Genomic DNA, 17,909 nt, shown 5'->3' with positions numbered 1-17,909 from the left:
CTTGACCTTCATGGTGAACAGCATGGACATACTTTTCCCAGGTCAATATTAAGCCTGTGTAATGCTAAGCATGAATACGCCAGAGATCTTATGAAGCTGGAACCAAAAGCAGTTTCCACAAAACATTAATCTTTATTCATGTCATATCTTACAATTTATTTTTAAAAAACCCACTTTTTTCATTGCAGAATGTAAACTATTCTTCATGGGTGTCAGCACCACTGGACAGGTGATGTTAAAATGTTAGCCACTGCATTTTGAACATCAGGCCATAAACTGTCAGGCAATTGCTTGTGGAAAGGGTGAGCTGTGCATCCAACCTGAAGCCATGCACGTGTGTGCAGTTGCACAGCTGGCACTTGGAAAGTCAGGCCCCAAATGATAACCCCAGCTGGTGGGGGAGAGGCTTCACCAATGCTTGTTGCCACTAATCTAGTGCTGAGAGTTAGCACCCAATCACCAGTGGGTACAGGCATAGTGCTGGCACCATCCACTGCCTGAGAGCATTGTCTTTGTTTCTTCACACATCCTTTAACAACATACCAAGTTCCCTCTGCTCACACTTAAATGCAGTATTTGAGGCCTTCGCAAGACATTTAAAAATACACTTTCCAGGTCAACCTCTAAATCCACTAAAACGAAACCAGTCCCACATTTAGAAATAAGAGATTGTATTTAGAGACTCTCCAATTTGTATCGAAGTTCTTTGGACAATATTTGAACAGGTCCCAGAATGCAAGTAAGACAGGAAACTTGGACCACTTGAGACTTGGAAATCCTTCCCAAAAAGTTCTAAAAACCAGTTCTCACATTCTCTCGGCACTGCTCCCTGAGAAGTCAGTCTGCAGCGGGGTGATATTGTGGTCATAGGCAGTATATTCTGAGGTCCCAGTACTTGCCACTTTGAGTTGCTGGGCAGCATGTGTAAGCTGGAATGCTGCATCAGGATGAGCTGTATCAGGAAGAAGTGTGCACTCCCTTTCCAGCATATCGGCCACGCCTTTCAGAAGATCCAAAAAGCCAAAAGCCAAGGCTGCCTTGCGCAAACGGTTCAGTTCCTGGGAGGAAGAAAAATCCCACTGAAAGCCATTCCTATTCTAACAAATTCTGCTCCTTGCAGACTTGCTCCAAACAGTAAAACAGGTGGACTCTGGTCTGGGAAGCTTCCCAATCAGAAACAAAATGAGGTAAGGGTGACCTCCAGTGCTACTAAGAACGCTGAGTTTCCCCATCACCTGCTTTTCTCTGCTTCTATGGTCACACTGCCCTTCCCCCAAGCTAGCAGTCCTGAAGCTAAGTGCTCTGTCATTTGCTCCGTCCTAGCATCTCAATCATCAGGGCCAGCAGATTTATAATACCGATTTTCTTAGGTTGTAAATTCATGACAGGGACTGTGGCTCTGCATGTTTTTCTACAGGGCACACCAGCACCCCAGCTGGAAGCAAACATCATAAATTGCTTTTGCTTTATTGTGGGAGGAGTGACAATCAACCCTGGTCATAGTCTGGTTTTAAGAGTGCTGCACTGGAGCCATCTGTCCTTGGAGTATTAGATTTCACTCTGCCTTGCTAGCAGCAGCCTTCAGCATGTTGCAGGCAGCAGCTCCTCAGAGGAGCACTTGTGTGGGTTACTGCCCACTCATGCTTTCACTTCCTTCCGTGACCCCTCTGGACCAGTCCTGTGTACTGGCCTGTGAAAGCAGGATGAGACAGTCTCCCTGCTCCATTTAGGAGCTCACTTGGCAGAAGTGACTAGTGCATACCATTCCTCCTCTTTCTCTGAGAACATCCACCACCCCCAAAATGTACAGGAACTCTGTCCACGTGAGCAGCAGATAGGAAAGGGACTCAGCATCTCAGCTTTACTAATCAGTGAAGTGAATCAAATGCCCACCTCCCACCCCACAGCTGCTGAGAATTAGTGCTGACCACATGTTAACACCCCCTACATGGCACTCAGACTCTATTGATGGACCATCACCACTGGGCTTGCAGCTTGTACAGGGTATGGTTATAAGCAATCCTACAATGTTACTCACTTTATAAAATGTTTGAGTTTTTTCAGGAAGTTTTCTTGCATTTCTCAAGATTTTCTGCACATCCGTCTAGAGAAAGGAAAAGAAAAGATCATGTCATTTTTCAGAGAGGCTGCAGGAAAGAATCCCCAACAATGGCTTAGGAAACAATCCTTCAATCTTTCCTGGAGCACCTGTGATTACTGACTTCTGATGCTACTCACAGAGGGTAACACCCACACAGCAAATATACTAAACCAGTGGTGCTCAATCTTTTTGCCTGGTGGGCCAGAAAGGCAGCGCCCAGTTTGTCCACAGACCAGATACAGCCAGCACACCCTATCCGGCACCTGGGCAGGCATCATCTGGCCATGTAGAGGGGGATGGAGGCAGGCCAGTTCCTGGCACAGAAAAGGAGCTTGTCTCAGCCCCATGGAAAGGGAAGGGAATGTGGCCTGGCCCTCCAGAGGTGGGGGATTGTGAAGGGGATGTACCCAGGCCCCTATCTGGCCCCTCAGGGAGGGAAGGGGGCATAGCCTGAACCTAGGAAGAGGGCATTGCCAGGCCCCAACCCAGCCCTGTGGGGAGGGGATGAGGTTGGCCCAGCCCTGCAAGGGAAGGGGTTGCAGCTTGATCTGGCCACAACTGGGCACACACTGGTTGGTGTTTTGGAATTTGGCAGGGGAGAGTGTTTCCATATAAATGGCCACTGCACCCCCACTGCCAATTTTCCTGACCCATAGGGTAGAAGTGCACTGATATATTGGTTGCCTATTGGATCAGTACCAATAGAAGGGAAACTACATTATCGGCTATCTGCTTTTTTGGCTGTTGTAGCTGATAATGCTTACTAATAATTATGCCTTCTGGCCAGGGCCCTGGACACCTCGGTTCCCTCTCCTCCACAGGGCTGGTGCCCCCGGATGCCTGGGTTCCCTCAGGAAATGGCCAGTTTCCCCTTGCAGGCGGGCAGCATTTTAGCCTGCAATGGGTTCTGCTTGGGGCTGCCGGGAGCAGGACAGAGGAAGCCTATGTGCATGTGCATGGCTGCATGAATGCACGTGGCCAGGAATACAGCCAGGCAGTATGGAGAGCAACTCCCTGCAGGTAAGTCTATGGAGAAGAAGGGGCATGGGTTGGGGGGACAGGTCAAGGCCCCCATGGTGAGGGAGGAAGTGGGGCAGAGGTAGAGGCTGGGGGTGCTGCCCAGCCAGGGTGGTGCATGGGACCTGGGGCTGGGGCAGAGTGTACGATGGAGCCACTGGCAGCTTGTCCAGAGAATGCACGGGGGTGGGGGTGGCTCCATACCACTATACAAAAACTCTGGAGGCGGCATGGGGGGCATATACCCCCACAGATTTGTGCATGGGGTGGATGTGGGCTGCTCATTGCAGGCTTGGGGTTCTCTGCTCTGCTACCTTTCACTCAGGACCCCTGAGCCAGCCATGTACCCCCTGCCTACTCTGCAGCAGTGGGGGCAGCAAGTAGTGCTCCCTGCTGCAGGGCTGGCACTGGGGTGCATAGTTGGCATGGGGCTCCCCAAGGCAAAGGCAGCAGGGCAGAGAGTCCCAAGCCCACAGTGACCACACTGCATCCACCCTTGCCCTGCTCTGTGTAAAAGTGTTGCTGTGGTTAAAAATGGTGGTGGTGGGTCTTGAACTAAAGCTCATTTCACAAGCTTTAGTTCAGGTGCCCCTGCCACCATTTTTAAGTGCTGGGACACTGATACATGTGACACAGGACTGCTGGAGTGTGCAAAAAATAAAGGTTTATGTCATTACTTTAAAATGCCTTGCATTATTACTAAATATTGGTTATTGGACTGGCATCGGTCGATATAGTCGGTTAATAATAGACTGTCAGTATCGGCCATCAGTATAGGCCAAGAAAATCTTTATTGGTGCACCCCTACCATGGGGAGCCCTGTAGGCCAGATGCGACGGGTGCGCGAGCTGCATTTGGCCTGTGGGCTGGAAGTTGAGTACCCCTACTCTATACCAACTGAACTAAGCATGATGCCAAGTGGCCAGGGGTGGCTTTCAGTGAACCATCTTCATTTGCTTGTGTGTTTTACTCATGTCATTTTAAAGAGAAAGCTTTTAGAGAAACCACAGTAAAATAACCGTACAAGATGGAAGCAACAGAGACTATTCTGCTGCTAGCAGGGAGGGTATCAACAAAGTCCAGCCAGTAAAAGAAGACAGTAGCTTGTTACATGTCAGCTGCCCCGCAATAACTGCCAGTCTGCCCTAATTAAAGAGCCAAACAGAATCAGTTCAGCCCTATTTCCAAGGGCTACATTGCCCTAGTTCAGTACTCACTTCCTGCAGGATAGACATGGGGACATAGACAGTTCCCCAGAGCAGCTGACGCACAGTCGAGCCCCACTTACCTGCACCCTGTGCTGGATACTTCCAAAGGATCACCGCTAAGCTACATCAAAGCACCAAAGCTAAATACAGAGCATGTACCTGCAGGCCGCTTGGTTTGATCCACACAGTGACATTCTGTGCGTAACTCCGCTTATTCTTGGGCTGCAAGGGGAAAGGGCTCTTATTGTCATCTTCCCCATAAGGGTTTTCTTTTGCATCTGAAAGAAGAAAAGACTTTTAAGAACAAGACTTGGCTGGGACATTAACACAACAAACATCACATGCACAAGGGACTTTAAAACTGGCTTAGTTACTACCTGAAATAGGCCCAAGCTGTGCCATTTTCCCTAGCCAAGGGAGGGGCTCAGGCCCAGGTTCAAAGAGAGACATCATGAGGTTTGATTTCTTCTTGCTGTCAGCCTGGGAGTACAGCATCCCATACCACTCTGGCCTAGAGAAAAGAGTAGACCATACAGGCTGAAAACTTCATGTTTCTTTCACTTCCTACTGTAACTTGAAAGCTTCTGCAAACTACAAAATCCAGAATCGCATTAAAAAAAAAATCCAGCTTTTGTATCCAGTACTGTGAGGTGTGCATAAATGACTGCTCCTATATCCCCAAGGGCAGAGAAAGACTGCAAGAAGAACTCCACATCCATACCCTAACTGGACAATGGCCACCATGCCTTCCACCTTCAGGCTCCCATGCAGCAGTACACAGAAGTTGGGTATTTTGCCAGCAATCTGATTAGCTGAATTCTCATCTTCTGTGTCATCAGTGATCCCTGGACCCAATTCATCCCCTTCTGTGAAAAAAAAAAAAAGAGAGAAAAAGCAAGAGCATAAATTTAAACTCACAAGCACTGGTTCTACTATGCAGGGCATCTAGCACCCATCGTTTGGAAAGTCCCCTAGAACAGCTGCCTGTCATCAGTGGAGAGCAAATCACCCTATAAGAGCAACATTCACCCCCACCCATACACATTCAAAAGAGCAACACTGGCCCCCTACACATTCCCTCCTTTCTATAGGAAAGCTCCAGTTCTTGCACAATCTCAGCCTCCCCTCTGATATGCTGAACCCCATGGGCTAGGACTGCAGCACAAGACTGTCTTGAACAGCTGCCAAGTGAAATGCCTGGGCAAAGCAGACTGTGCATCTAAGATGGCATAGGATGTATCCTCTCTCCTGTATCTTCCTCACAAAACTGTTTCTGAAGAGCTGCCCCAGACCCAAGGGTAACTTATCTTTGGAGAAAAAACACTAAAATACCAATATTCTTGCAGCCAGTACATACAGTGTCTTCTGATCAGAGATCCCTGAACCAACCTCTCTCATGATGTTTCCCATTTCTAGATCACCAGGAGCAATTTGCTGTATGTTAGCAGATGGAATACAGCTGTGCTTCAGCAATCAACAGCTGATTTTTACAAGGGAGACACCTTTGGCAGAACCAGAGTGCTGATATATAGAGACCAACGCAGTAATTGCAAAGTTTTCCTTTCAATCTTTTTTTCCAAGAAAAACCTCACAAAATTTCTTCTTTGCACTGCCAGCTGGTTACACATACTGTACAAATAACACTAGCTAGCAGTGGATGACTTTTCTGAGTAACATAAATAATCACAGTGCTAATTCAAAGCCATGTTGAAGGCCAGATTTAAAAACATCCGAAGTCCCAAATCAGTACAAGCAGATAAAAGCTTGCATTAAGCATTCATCTCGTGTCACCTGCTTCCTGACCAGAGTTACTTTTAGCTCAAAATTCAGAAAGTTTTATTTATGGTGTTACAAAAGGGCCACTGTCCCTTGTAGCAAGCTTTGCCTTTCATATACAGATGCACTTTTAAGAGGATTTTTTTTAAAGAAAGAAGGTAGAGGTAGGGTTTAAGATGTTAATTTTAATGTGGCCATCAAAAATGTCCTTTTTTAAGGACATAGCACTTGCCCTTTATGCTATCTGCAGGATGCTGGGCTTTCCTGTATTACCAACATGCTAACAGAAGATAAAAACAGTGAATTCCAAACAGCACAACAACAACCATTAGAAAACAAAATCTGCTCACCTTTGTTGAGTGCTATGGGCAGCACCAGGTGTCTGGATAAGACAGGAGGGCTAGAAATATCAGCTATGTCTATAAAACCAACTATTTCTAGATCTGTAAAGAAACAATTGATTTAGGTCAGATTTAGAAACAGCCAATACATTTTTTACAATCAGTTTAACATCACTAGTTCTTGGATGTCTGGAAGCTTTTTGTGTCTACAGCACCTATCACACTGGGACCTGAACATGAGCAGGAACTGTCCGTGCTACAAACACAGCAATAATGGAACTTCAAAGTGGGCCATTAAAAACCAACTATCACAGGCAGCCCTTCTGCAAGAGGCACCAGGCTATCCAGGAAAGATGTTGTTATAACTATCAGCTTTTTCAAGGTGTTTGTTATAAATCATGAAGGACAGGAAGGGTCATTCATCTCTGAAATTGCAGGTGTGGATTGTCTGAGATTTTAATGAGCCTCAGCCTGAGCCACTCCCTTCTCACCACTTGTACAGCACACAGGGAACAGAAGTCTCTCTTCATCCCCTTGCCAGAGCTAGCCCCAGCGGAGAGAATCGCTAGCAAATATAAAGTCAGCATAGCTCCCTTCTGCTGCTCCAGCTTCTGTGTCCAAGATGCACAGAATAATGAAGCAGGGGAGCCAGAGCACGGTGAATCCCTTGGGCAGCATACTTATCCAGCACAAGTCAGAGGAGCTCCTGGGTTCATCTAATAAATGCTGGGTACCAGAACCAGGAAGCTGTAATCTTTATATTAAAGGTCTCAGCTCTGTGGCAACGAATCTGGCCCAAAGGCTATAAAAATTGATGCTTTCGATAGCTAATACACCACTTAATTAAACCTACAAATGGTCAATTGAACTGCAATTACGGTGCAGTTCAATGGACATAGAGCAACACCTCATTTATACCAAATTTCCTGTCTGAAGTGACAGGAAGATCACCTGCTTAGCTGAAATACGATGAGAAGTCCTCTTATCCAGACTAACACCACGCCCCCATTTTGTTCGACTGTGCTAGCTTTCAGTACTCACATCAATTTCTATTTAAAAGTAATACCAGTCTGAATTCAATGTAGATCCCACAAAAACATCTAATTACACTGTGCTCCCCACCCAAATATTTGTCCTTTGTATCTGTAAAAATCAATGAAGCCTAGATGCCCCAGCTGCAGTAAACCTACTGCACTTGTAGTGCAATTTAAACGTAATTGTTTGATCACTATATTTTTTGCGAGAAGTACCTGTTTTTGGCTGAACAATGTAATTGAGCCAAATCTCGTTTACAAAACTACACAGGGGAGATTGGAGAAGGGAAATGACTGCCTGGAACAATCTGACATTACTGCCAAACACTAAGGAATAAAGTTAAAAGCACCAGGGCGAGTGTACAATATGGATGAGCTGGAGGTTACTTTGCTGAGGCAACCTTATATTCACTATCTACACCACAGCTGCAAACACTGCAGTACATGCTCTCTTTGTCATGCACTTGCTGATTTGTGGGTTGTGCGCATTTATCAGTGTCCCCTGTGGGTGGGTGTCATTCACTATCTTGGAACAATGACTCTGCCCTTCCTCATCGTTTTTAGAGAGAATTTAGGAGGGGCAAGCAGTGCCAGATTGACATGGCTAGCGAAGGAAGATCTAGGCAATGGCAGTGGAAGCTTTCTCCAGGCTGCCCTGCCAATCTTCTCAATTCCAACCTCTCAAGAACAGCTGAGTCTCTGCTGACTTCTCTAGAGAGCCTGCTCCTTCGTTCCAAGGGGCAAGTAGGTTTTGATGCAAACTCTCTAATAATATGACCCGCATTGCCACCACCAGCTCATTTGCCTCTGAGCAACCTTCAGGGGATAATGGTTTCTAGTCACCACCAGGCTGCCCTGATTTCAAATTGCCCAGCTGTGAAAGTCTCCATATCTGCTTGTCAGACTCCTAAAACCAGACAGTCTCCATTTAAGAGGTTCAGACTAGAACTTGCAACCTAGGGACAAAGGAGACTTTAAGAATCCTTTGTCCCCTCCCACTGTATACAGACAATTAGACTCTCCACACTGTTGTATGCTCTAGGCCAGTGGTCCTCAACCTTTTTTGTATCAGGACCCGTTTGTAAACATCGATGGCCAGTCTCAACCTAGTGCCCCTCACTCCTGACCTACTGTCCCCTACCCTCCAGTGTGTGGGGTATGGCAGGCCCCAAGCAGCCCCTTAGAGGCTGAGACTCTGACAGCTTGCAAGGGAAAGCCCATGGTTTCTCCACATTTTTCTCCTTTAAAGGAGAATCAATTTTTAGTTTGTTGATCCATTTTTAAAGTTTGTTCACCACCCTTTCATATATTCTTGTAACCCACTTTTGGGTGGTGACCTACAGATTGAGAAATGCTGCTCTAGCCCAACATGCCCCTTCTGCCCTCTACATCATATTTTCAGAGAAATCCTTGGAGGTCAGTCTGCAGCTGTCCACCTGTCCCTGCACCAGGGAAATTTTCACCTTGGGTGAAACAAAGCTTTTAGAAACCCTCTATATCACTCCAGCCCTGTACAGGAGTCTGAAAAGGGTGAACACAACTCCACTGTTACTGATGACTACATGCCACTCCTTGAGGGGCAGAGAGTGAGGAGAAAACTCGCACTAAGCAAGGTGGGGGATGCTAGAAGAGAAATAAAAATTAAAACTGAAGTAAGTTTAAAACAAAAACAAAACAAACATTTGTTACCTGTATTTATTGCTTTGGGGGTGGGATCTATTTCCTCATCTATAATGAAAGGTTCTGGTCTGGGAAATACTTGCACATCAGATGTTAAGTGGCCACATTTGAGAACAGCGTGGAATGGTGTATAAGCCAGGTCTATTAGTTTTCTAGAACATGATCATTTATTATTAGGGAAAAAGTAACACAAATCAGTTGAAAATAAATTATTTAAATTTGTTTAAAGTGCACTAGCTGAGCTCCCAAATCTTTTATAAAATCTGAAGTTAACTTGATAGTTATAGCATTGCCCATTGATGAAATGCTACAGTACGTTATGAATTTTATGGCACGTTAATGCCAGTTCTTGAAAAGGTTCCAGGTAAATTTGCATCCCAAGTTGTCAAATTAAAGGAAAATATCTGTAAATATGGATGCTGCTGTTTTTAATTACAGAGTACACAAAAGAAATACCAGCCATAACTCAAGAAGGACAAGGTAGATCAATAATATAGTCAAAACGATGTTGGAAAGAAAAAACCTCTGAGTTCAAATATCACAAATTATCAGTTATCTTGCATTATGTTTTTCTTTACAGGTGTAAATTAAGAACTGTATGAGTTACAAGCCTACTAACCCAAACATGGACTGTACATTCTTCAAGCAAAGAGGTCCATCAATGGTAAAAATCTGTCCCTCCCCGTTGTTCAAATCTATGAGTCGTTCCAGACAGTCGAGAGAATCCGAGCTCTGGAGCTGCAAAGAAAAAGAAAAGATATCCATACAGCACAAGAACAGAACAAATGTGTTATTACACAGATTTTAAGATTACCTCTGCCAATAAGAGTAAAGTCTGTGTGAACGGAAAATTATCTACTTAATTTTTAAAGAAGCCAAAAAGTTTGTTCCTGCAAGAAATTTACTCCTAGTGTAACTTTTATTATTAGCCAGAATATGGCCCTTATACTGCAGATGGTAAATCATAGTTTCCAAAGCCTTTTCAAAAGCTCCAGTACTCACAAGAACACTTAGTTTTCAAGAGTACTGAAGTACCTTTAATAATATAAACGGTGTATTTCTATAGTGCCTTTCCTCAAAGGATTACTTTGAGAGTAAGGTCCTTGGAGTAGAGGCTATTTTTCTGCTATGTGCTTGTACAGTGCTTGGCACAGCATAGCCATTATCTCTGGCTGGATCCCCAAGGCACCGCTGCAATAGAAATAATATCACAGCACTTTACCAATAATGGCAAGGCACTGCAAATAGCACTCTCTCCATCAGGAGCTGTGTGTCTGAGAAATCAAGGGTGAAATCCCAGTTTCAGAGATGCCAATGACAAAACTATTAGCCAAGTAATTACCTATAATGCAACAGTGATCAAGTGCAGGCCAGAGCCCAGTTTTCCTGACTAGGCCCTATCCCAGGGGTGAGCAAAGTGTGGCCCGGGGGCCAGATGCGGCCTGTGGGGTGCCTAAAAAATTCAGAACATCAATATTAATCTTCCCTGGGATATTAATCTCCCCTGGGCTGCCTGTCATGTGGCCCTTGATGGCTTGCCAAAACTCAGTAAGCAGCCCTCTGCCCAAAATAAATGCCTGGCCCTGCCCTATCCACTAACCACAAACTGTATCCTGCCTTCCTCAATGTGTAGTTTTAGACCACCTTAATTGCAGTCAGGCACAGTTTACATTTCTTAATTAGGAATGGGCTGGATGCAGATATTTTACTACTGAAAAAGAACAGAGCCTCACAATAATATGTTTGTACGTTAACTCTTCCTAATGGTCCTGGCCAGTGAGAGGTAGATAGTTGAGGAGAAGCCTAAATCCAAATGGCTGGACCTTAGATCACTCAATTTTTTTTTTAATAAGGAGGTTTTCATTTGAAGATGAAAAATACTGGAAAAATTTGTTGGCCTTTTCTAAATTCTTCATTCTCAATTCAGAAAATGAAAATTTAACACATGAACATTTTTCACAGCCACTATGTTAGTGATTTTGATGCATTCAATGACAAATTTATTTCAAACTTTTAAAATTAAAAATGGGTCCATTTCCAACTCTGTTTAAAGGACACCAGCAAAATTTCTCATCAAGATTCTCCTTTCTGTATCTTTTGACCAGCTCTAGCTAAGATTAAGTTAACTGGACTTCAGCACAAACCATGCATGTTTTATGTTTAGTGCAACACTGGATTGGATGCAACCTAGAAATATATTCATAGCTGTATTTTATTAGTGGTTATAATAGTTTCCCGATTTTTTTAGAATAATATAATTTTAAGAGAGGGCTAGCAAAACATTATTCTCTTCTCATGGGAGGTTCTCAGAGATTGCTTGTGAGAGTGACCGCACATCCTATTAATAAAAGATCACCTTAAAAAGATTTTTCAATTTATTCTAAAATGTTAATAACACTTTATCAGTTTGATCAAGAAAATCATCCTTGATAAAGATCTCCAACCTGCAATATAAACAGCACACCTGCATAAGTGGAAAATCCTTCTATTCGTGGCATTTCTGGTGTGCCCATTATGGAAAAATATAGATGACAAAAAAAAATAAAACATTTTTCTTATTAAATAACCCTAAGATTTTCCAAAGTGGACCTCAGATTTTTGGAGGTGCCCAAGCATGATATGGTCAAACTCTCCTGAAAACCAACACAGATTAGGAATCTTTTTTTCAAAATGCCAACCCAGGAGCTGAATGTCTACATTTACATTTGCAAATAAACAACTCATTTTTCAGAAATGCTGGGCATCCAGTAGTCCACTTGAAAAGTGAGCCATTTACTGAAGACAGGATATGGATTTCAGAGACTAATTTTAGGACCTTATTTTTCAACATCTCAGCTTCACCTAGCACAGAAAGATGTACCCACAGAAATCCTGAAATAAAGATGATACAATTCCCTAGAACAAAACTGTCAGGAATCATCACAGACTGGAACCTCATGTTTTTTAATTTAAAGATAGTCATAAAATCAAGTATCAAACACTGCAGTTAAATGTGACCAAATTATCACCCAAACCAAGCACTATAGAACTAGGATGTTAGAAAGTGACTGAGAACATGTAAGAACTATTATCCCCAAGACTGAAAAACAATTTGTGAAAAGAGTCACCTCTTCCAGATTAGCCATGCACATGACGTACAACTTGGAGGGGAAGGGGAAAGGCAGAGGAAATCGGTTGCTTTCACTTCGTTGGTTATGCGTAGCTAAGGAGTGCCGCAGAGAGCCTCTCCCAATCCCTAAGCAGCCATCAGTTACTAGGACAACCTAGAGTGAAAGAAAAGGATATATTAGCAATTCCAACTCAACATGCCTTCATCTGTAGACAGGCACCAACATGGCAAATACTTATACCTGTACTTAACTTCACTTAAGCCAGCTGTCCTATTGGGACCAGCTCAACCCAGAAAATCCTTACTCACACAAGCAGTCCCTATTTACATGGACTAGGTAGATAAGGATTACTGTTATAAAGTCTGGAGAGTTAGGCACTTGTATTACAAGTACATTACATAATGAATGCATTTAACCACTACAAATTAAATGCTCTACATAATAAATAGCTGTATGTACCATCTAAAGTTTTAATTAAGCAAATAGGATAGGATGTATTTTTATAAGTACCAATCATATGCTGCTACCAGTAAACATAGACTGATAAGTAAAATTACATTTTTGAGTCTTACAAAGCTCTGCATCCTTTCAGCATAGAGACTACCTTCTCATAAGGCCATGCAACTGCTGGGGGCTCAGAACCTTCAGACAAAAGATGCTTGGGATGTGCAATCTGTTATCACTGTATAAAGAAAGGGGCCAACCTAATTTCCACAGATATCAATTGGGGCCACACCAAGGAAAGAGCTGTAAGGTACATTGGAACCGCCATACATTGCTAACAATTATAAGCTCATATACTAGTCTGTTCAGCAGCAGTGATAAGTACTAATGATAAGATTTTCCATGTTGGCTGTAAAAATTCCCTACAAGTTACCTAAAATAATTGGATTACATGTACCCCAGTGAAATGTAGCCATTTCTATACTAGAATATGGCTGCAGTCTGACCTCTGTACACCAACCCTGCACAACAGGTTAGATCAAGTAAAGAACACCAAATTCAGGTGAAATTAAATATTTATTCTTTATATCCAGATCTATAATCCAGAATTTTAGCAGATGGAAGAGCACACCATTCGCAATGCTCTTCTTTTCAACAGCCCATTTGCCACTTGCATCATCTCTGTGGTGCTTTTGTTTGCTGCAAAGCTTGCCAAGAAGATGCTTTACTATGAGAAGATTTTGCACAGTGCATTTTTCATTGCTTTGCAATCAGTAACCTGATAGGCCAGCACAGTGGTGCCTCATATAAGAGATCAAGTTGCTAAGAATCTGATCTGTGTTTGATTGTTTTACACCCTTCTAATTCTTGGCTTTAGACATCTGCTTTTTCAAGGTGCCTTTATAATGGTGAGATTATGAGAGGTTCTATCTAGACAATGAACCTCCTCAGATTTTTCATTCTTCCTTTGAAGAATGCATAAGAGATGTTCCTCAGTCCACTGAGCTGCAAAATTAGTTAATTTAAACCATAACTCAAACAGCTACAGGCTATTAGTGTCTTGGAAAAAATGAGGGCTAAATTCAGGCTTTTCCCTTCAAAGGAACACAGCTGAAAGCTTTAATGGCTGAGTGGATGTTCTTTGAATTCTTCAATCTGATCAGGGCAGACGTAAGCTGCTCATTTGGTTTGGGATTCGAGGACAAAACAGTCTCAACCGCAACCCTTACCCTTGCTTGGCCCTGATCATCACAGTGAATACTGGGAGAGGATAGTTGTATATGAACATGTCTCCTGCCTAGCTCACTATGGCTCCTTGGTGATAGTAGCCAGGAACATAAAACAAGTTTCCCCAAAGTGCTCAGGGATCACCATTTTGTACCATGCGAATCTGTACTGAAGAGGGTTTCCCAATACTGTTCTTTCAACCACTATCTGGGTAGAAGTCAGTCCCAAATATGCTGCTAGGCACTTTACTGAAGGGCTGAAGTCTTCTAGTGCAATAATGACCATATACATTCATTTTTCAACATGCAGTTTACAGCACTCCAGATCTATTTGGATTGTTCTTAGAATCCAACAAACTCAGCCACCAACCATTACCTGGCAGGGAATTGCTGCACCCCATTCCTGCTGCACAATGTTGCACACCCCAAGCAGTGCTGCTTCTAGGCATGTTTTGTCATAATCGTCCATGTTGCTTAAGGCTTCCTGCAAAGACAAGTGAACATCAGCACCTCTGGGTAGAGTATCATCATCACAAAGCATATACAGTTTATTCAGAGACAGGGAATAACTCATACTTATTTTCTGTGCCCACTGCATTACTATCAAAGGGTGAAACAATTATTAAAAATGACCTGCAAAATTTAAAAATTAGGCTTTTGCCTTTTTATGATGTAGAAGGAAAGAACTAAGGTTTCATTGGTTTTATTCAGTATTTTCTGCTCTCTTCTATCAAAGATTCAGGTCTGGCAGGGCACATATTGACTGGGGAACAACTGAAACTGTGAGCAAAGAACAAAAGCTGAAAGGAAGGAATCTACGTACATGTAAGACACAACCCATTTTTTAAAGATCCTTTACAGGTCTCTGAAAATAATAAAGGTAAATGCTGAAAGCTGTGCTGTTACCCCATGTAAAGCACAGTATTTGCTCCCATTGCCCTGATGTTTCAAACACCTGCATACACACAAAATAACAATCTTCTGCTGTCTAACAGCACTTCCCATTCAAAGATCTCAGAATGCTTTCTGAGGGTCCATTTATTCACCCAGTAAAGTGATTGGAAAACCATGCTCAGCTTTAGAAGGCTCTATTTATCCATATCATAAATATGACCCTAAGGAACGCAGCCTCAGAACACCACTATGAGGCAAGGCAGCTATTATAGCTCCAGTTTACAGAGGTGGTAGAAACTGAGCCATAGGTTGCTTGCCCCACAGTCTGAAATCTTGCCACACATGAAATCTATGCCAGAGAGAGATTTGTGTCCATTTTTAGCTTCAACTATACAACTTTCCCTCCTCTTTAAAATGGAAATGTATACTAGATCAGCAAAGCATCACAACACACTGCACAATACATACAGCAGTACAACCTACAGGGATCTGGTTGAACACTTTAGGCCTGACAGATTTCCCAAGGCCAACTGTCCAGAAATATGCTACAGAAACGAGAACGTGGCAGAATTCAGATGATAAAGGGCAAGCAGTACGAGGCACTGGTTTTAAGCAACAAGTCTGTCAAAGGACTTACACGTTCATAAAACAGTGTGTATGACATGGTGCCTGCAGTAGCTGAGGAGCAGACTTGAAGATCCAGGTCTCTTCTATTACTATTTCATAATCAGGCAACTTGAAACTCACAGTGCTGTGTCCTAACATTCCTCAAACACATTTACAACCTTCCTGTGTTCTTCTCATCTCCCTTTCTTTAGCCAGTCATACTAGCTTACCGAAAACCTCTTACTCACTTTTTCCCATTCTCCTCCTACTTCTATATTGTCCCCTGCAAAAAATCACCTCTTCGCATCTATCCTAAACCTTCCAAAAGCTTCCTTCTGCCACATCACCTATGGAACAAGTCACTGCTCACATCCAAAAATATGACTGTCACAGAACCATCAGTATGCAGACATGGCTCACCAAGTAACCACCTCATTTTGTTATTCAACCCCCTTTTCTCACATTTTCTTCCTCCCTGTAATTAACCCCGCTTCAGCTGCTACCTGATAATTTAGGTGACGGTTCTGGAGGGAGGAACAGTCTCTTGGCTAGTCTGAGTAAACTGGCCATGAGACCCTTAGGTGAAAGGGCTAGTTTCACTGTAATTCTGAAATGTGCCGAATCTTACAAATACCAGCACCTCATTGATTCTCAAGTACGTTTTTTAAATGCTGTACCTGAAGTGTGTTGTAATCTCTGGTAAAGGGAACCATCAGCTCCCAAAGCGATGAAAAAACCACCAAGGCTGTAAATTCAAGTTTGTAGTTGGTGGCCATGTGTTCAAACAACATGGTCAGTCCATGGATAGCCAGGTGTTTCCGCTGATACTCTTCAGAGCCCTCGACCGAGACAGGCCGGGTCATGGAGAGCGACACGTCCATCACCACTACCGTCGGCATGATGATCCTTCCTTTCCGTTACCCAGCAAAACAGTGCTTCACTGCAACGGGGAAAAGCTCTGTGGAGTGATTATCAAAGCAGCAAAGTTAGGGCTCTGCTACACATTCATATTAAAGTTAGATATAAACCAGCTATAGCGCTGTTACACATTTTCAGGGCCTAACTTTATAGCTGGTTGGCTCTTTTTATAGCTGGACAGTCATTTTTATTGTGCAAGAATAACTTTGCATGTGTAGTGGGTCTGCCTTTATTGCATGATTCACCAATGAACTGTGCAGTAAGTCCTCTACATTTGTCCCCAGCCTTACTTTGCACATGTGCCCAGGCCGCCTTTATTGCACAATTCACCAGTGAACTGTGTGATAAGTATTTTGCTCTTGCAGCCAGCCTTACTTTGTAAGTGTCTACCTTTATTGCACGGTTCATAGAATCATAAAAAATGAGGGTTTGAAGGGACCTCAGGAGGTCACATCTAGCCAAACAGTCCTTTACGCTTCTGGCCCACCTTACTTTGCAAGTGTAGCCGGGCTGCATTTATTGTGTGATCCAACAATGAACTGGGCAGTAAGTCCTTTGCACTTGCAGCCGGCCTTACTTTGCACATGTGGCTGGGCTGCATTTATTGCGTGATCCATCACTGAGATAAATCCTTTGCACTTGTGGCACATTTATTGCGTGATCCACAGCGAACCGTGCAATAAGTCCTTTGCACTTGCAGCTGGCCTTACTTTGCACGTGTGCCTGGGCCGCATTTATTGCATGATCCACCAGTGAACTGTGCGATAAGTGCTTTGCACTTGTGGCCGGCCTTACTTTGCATGCATGGTCGGGCTGCATTTATTGCGTGATCCGCCAGTGAGCCGTGCAATACATCCTTAGCACCTGTCCCCAGCCTTACCTTGCATTGCTGGGCCACATTTATTGTGCGACCTGCCAGTGAACCCTGCAAGAAGCCCTTTGTGCTTGTGGCACATTTATTGCGCGATCCACCAGCGAACCGTGCAATAAATCCTTAGCACTTGCGGCGGCCTTCCTTCGCACGCGTGCCCGGGCCGCATTTATTGCGCCACCCAGCAGCGAACTGTGCGATAAGCCCTCCGCACTTGCGGCACATTTACCGCGCCAGCCACCAGCCCTCAGCACCGACCCTCGGCCTGACCTGGGCCGCTCTCGCACCGGTCATCACGGAGTCGCGCCGCGCAGCCCCCGGCCTCACCCCACAGGCCCCGCGAGACGCCGGGAGCGATGCACGGGGGGCAGGGAGGGCGGCTGGACGCGGGGGCCGAGCGCGGCCTGAGGCGGCGGGTGTGGGACAGGAGCGCGCAGTCGTGAGGGCCCCGCCGCCGCCGCCGCGCTGGGTCCGTCGCGGAAACCTTCCCCCGGCGCCGCGGCCCCGGCACGTTGGGGCCGGGCTCGGGCCTCCTCCTCAGCGCGGCGAGCTGCCTCGCCTTCCCCGTGCAGGGCAGAGGGGATGGCTGAGAGAAAGCTGCGGTTTCCACACCCCGGCAGCGCCAGCAGCCACTTCGCGCCCAGCCCCCTGCGCGGCCTGCGTGGAAGGACTCCTCAGAGCGA

General features: G+C 44.5%; 1 protein-coding gene across 3 annotated transcripts; it reads right to left on the bottom strand.

Annotated features, from left to right (window-relative positions):
• Positions 1 to 90: 90 nt before the first annotated feature.
• INTS14 (integrator complex subunit 14) lies at positions 91 to 17,701 on the bottom strand. Of its 3 annotated transcripts, none has more exons than XM_090028804.1 (12): positions 17,497 to 17,701; positions 16,115 to 16,395; positions 14,314 to 14,421; positions 12,265 to 12,420; positions 9,777 to 9,895; positions 9,167 to 9,309; positions 6,453 to 6,545; positions 5,048 to 5,192; positions 4,704 to 4,837; positions 4,486 to 4,604; positions 2,039 to 2,104; positions 91 to 1,058 (listed from the first exon to the last, which is right to left on the bottom strand). In XM_090028804.1, exons 2-12 carry the CDS (start codon positions 16,334 to 16,336, stop codon positions 807 to 809), a joined length of 1,557 nt encoding a protein of 518 aa, XP_089884930.1. In that variant the 5' UTR covers positions 16,337 to 16,395; positions 17,497 to 17,701; the 3' UTR covers positions 91 to 806. The 3 variants fall into 3 exon arrangements, with proteins under 3 accessions (XP_089884930.1, XP_089884931.1, XP_089884932.1); XM_090028805.1 differs by having other exon boundaries at positions 17,554 to 17,700; XM_090028806.1 differs by lacking the exon at positions 17,497 to 17,701 and adding an exon at positions 17,236 to 17,432.
• Positions 17,702 to 17,909: the final 208 nt, after the last annotated feature.

The sequence above is a fragment of the Crocodylus siamensis genome, chromosome 15 (assembly GCF_052110815.1).
Source record: "Crocodylus siamensis isolate JL-2025a chromosome 15, ASM5211081v1, whole genome shotgun sequence".
Classification (NCBI taxonomy): domain Eukaryota; kingdom Metazoa; phylum Chordata; order Crocodylia; family Crocodylidae; genus Crocodylus; species Crocodylus siamensis.
The sequence above is the reverse complement of the archived record's forward strand: the minus strand, read 5'-3'. Positions and strand labels throughout refer to the sequence as shown.

Excerpts from the sequence above, each read along its gene's own strand:
- INTS14 (XM_090028804.1), bottom strand. The coding sequence starts at position 16,336 with ATGCCGACGGTAGTGGTGATGGACGTGTCGCTCTCCATGACCCGGCCT. Across the intron at positions 14,422-16,114 it reads GAGATTACAACACACTTCAG|GAAGCCTTAAGCAACATGGA; the intron begins GTACAGCATTTA and ends TTGTCTTTGCAG. Across the intron at positions 4,838-5,047 it reads GTGGCCATTGTCCAGTTAGG|GCCAGAGTGGTATGGGATGC; the intron begins GTATGGATGTGG and ends TCTTTTCTCTAG.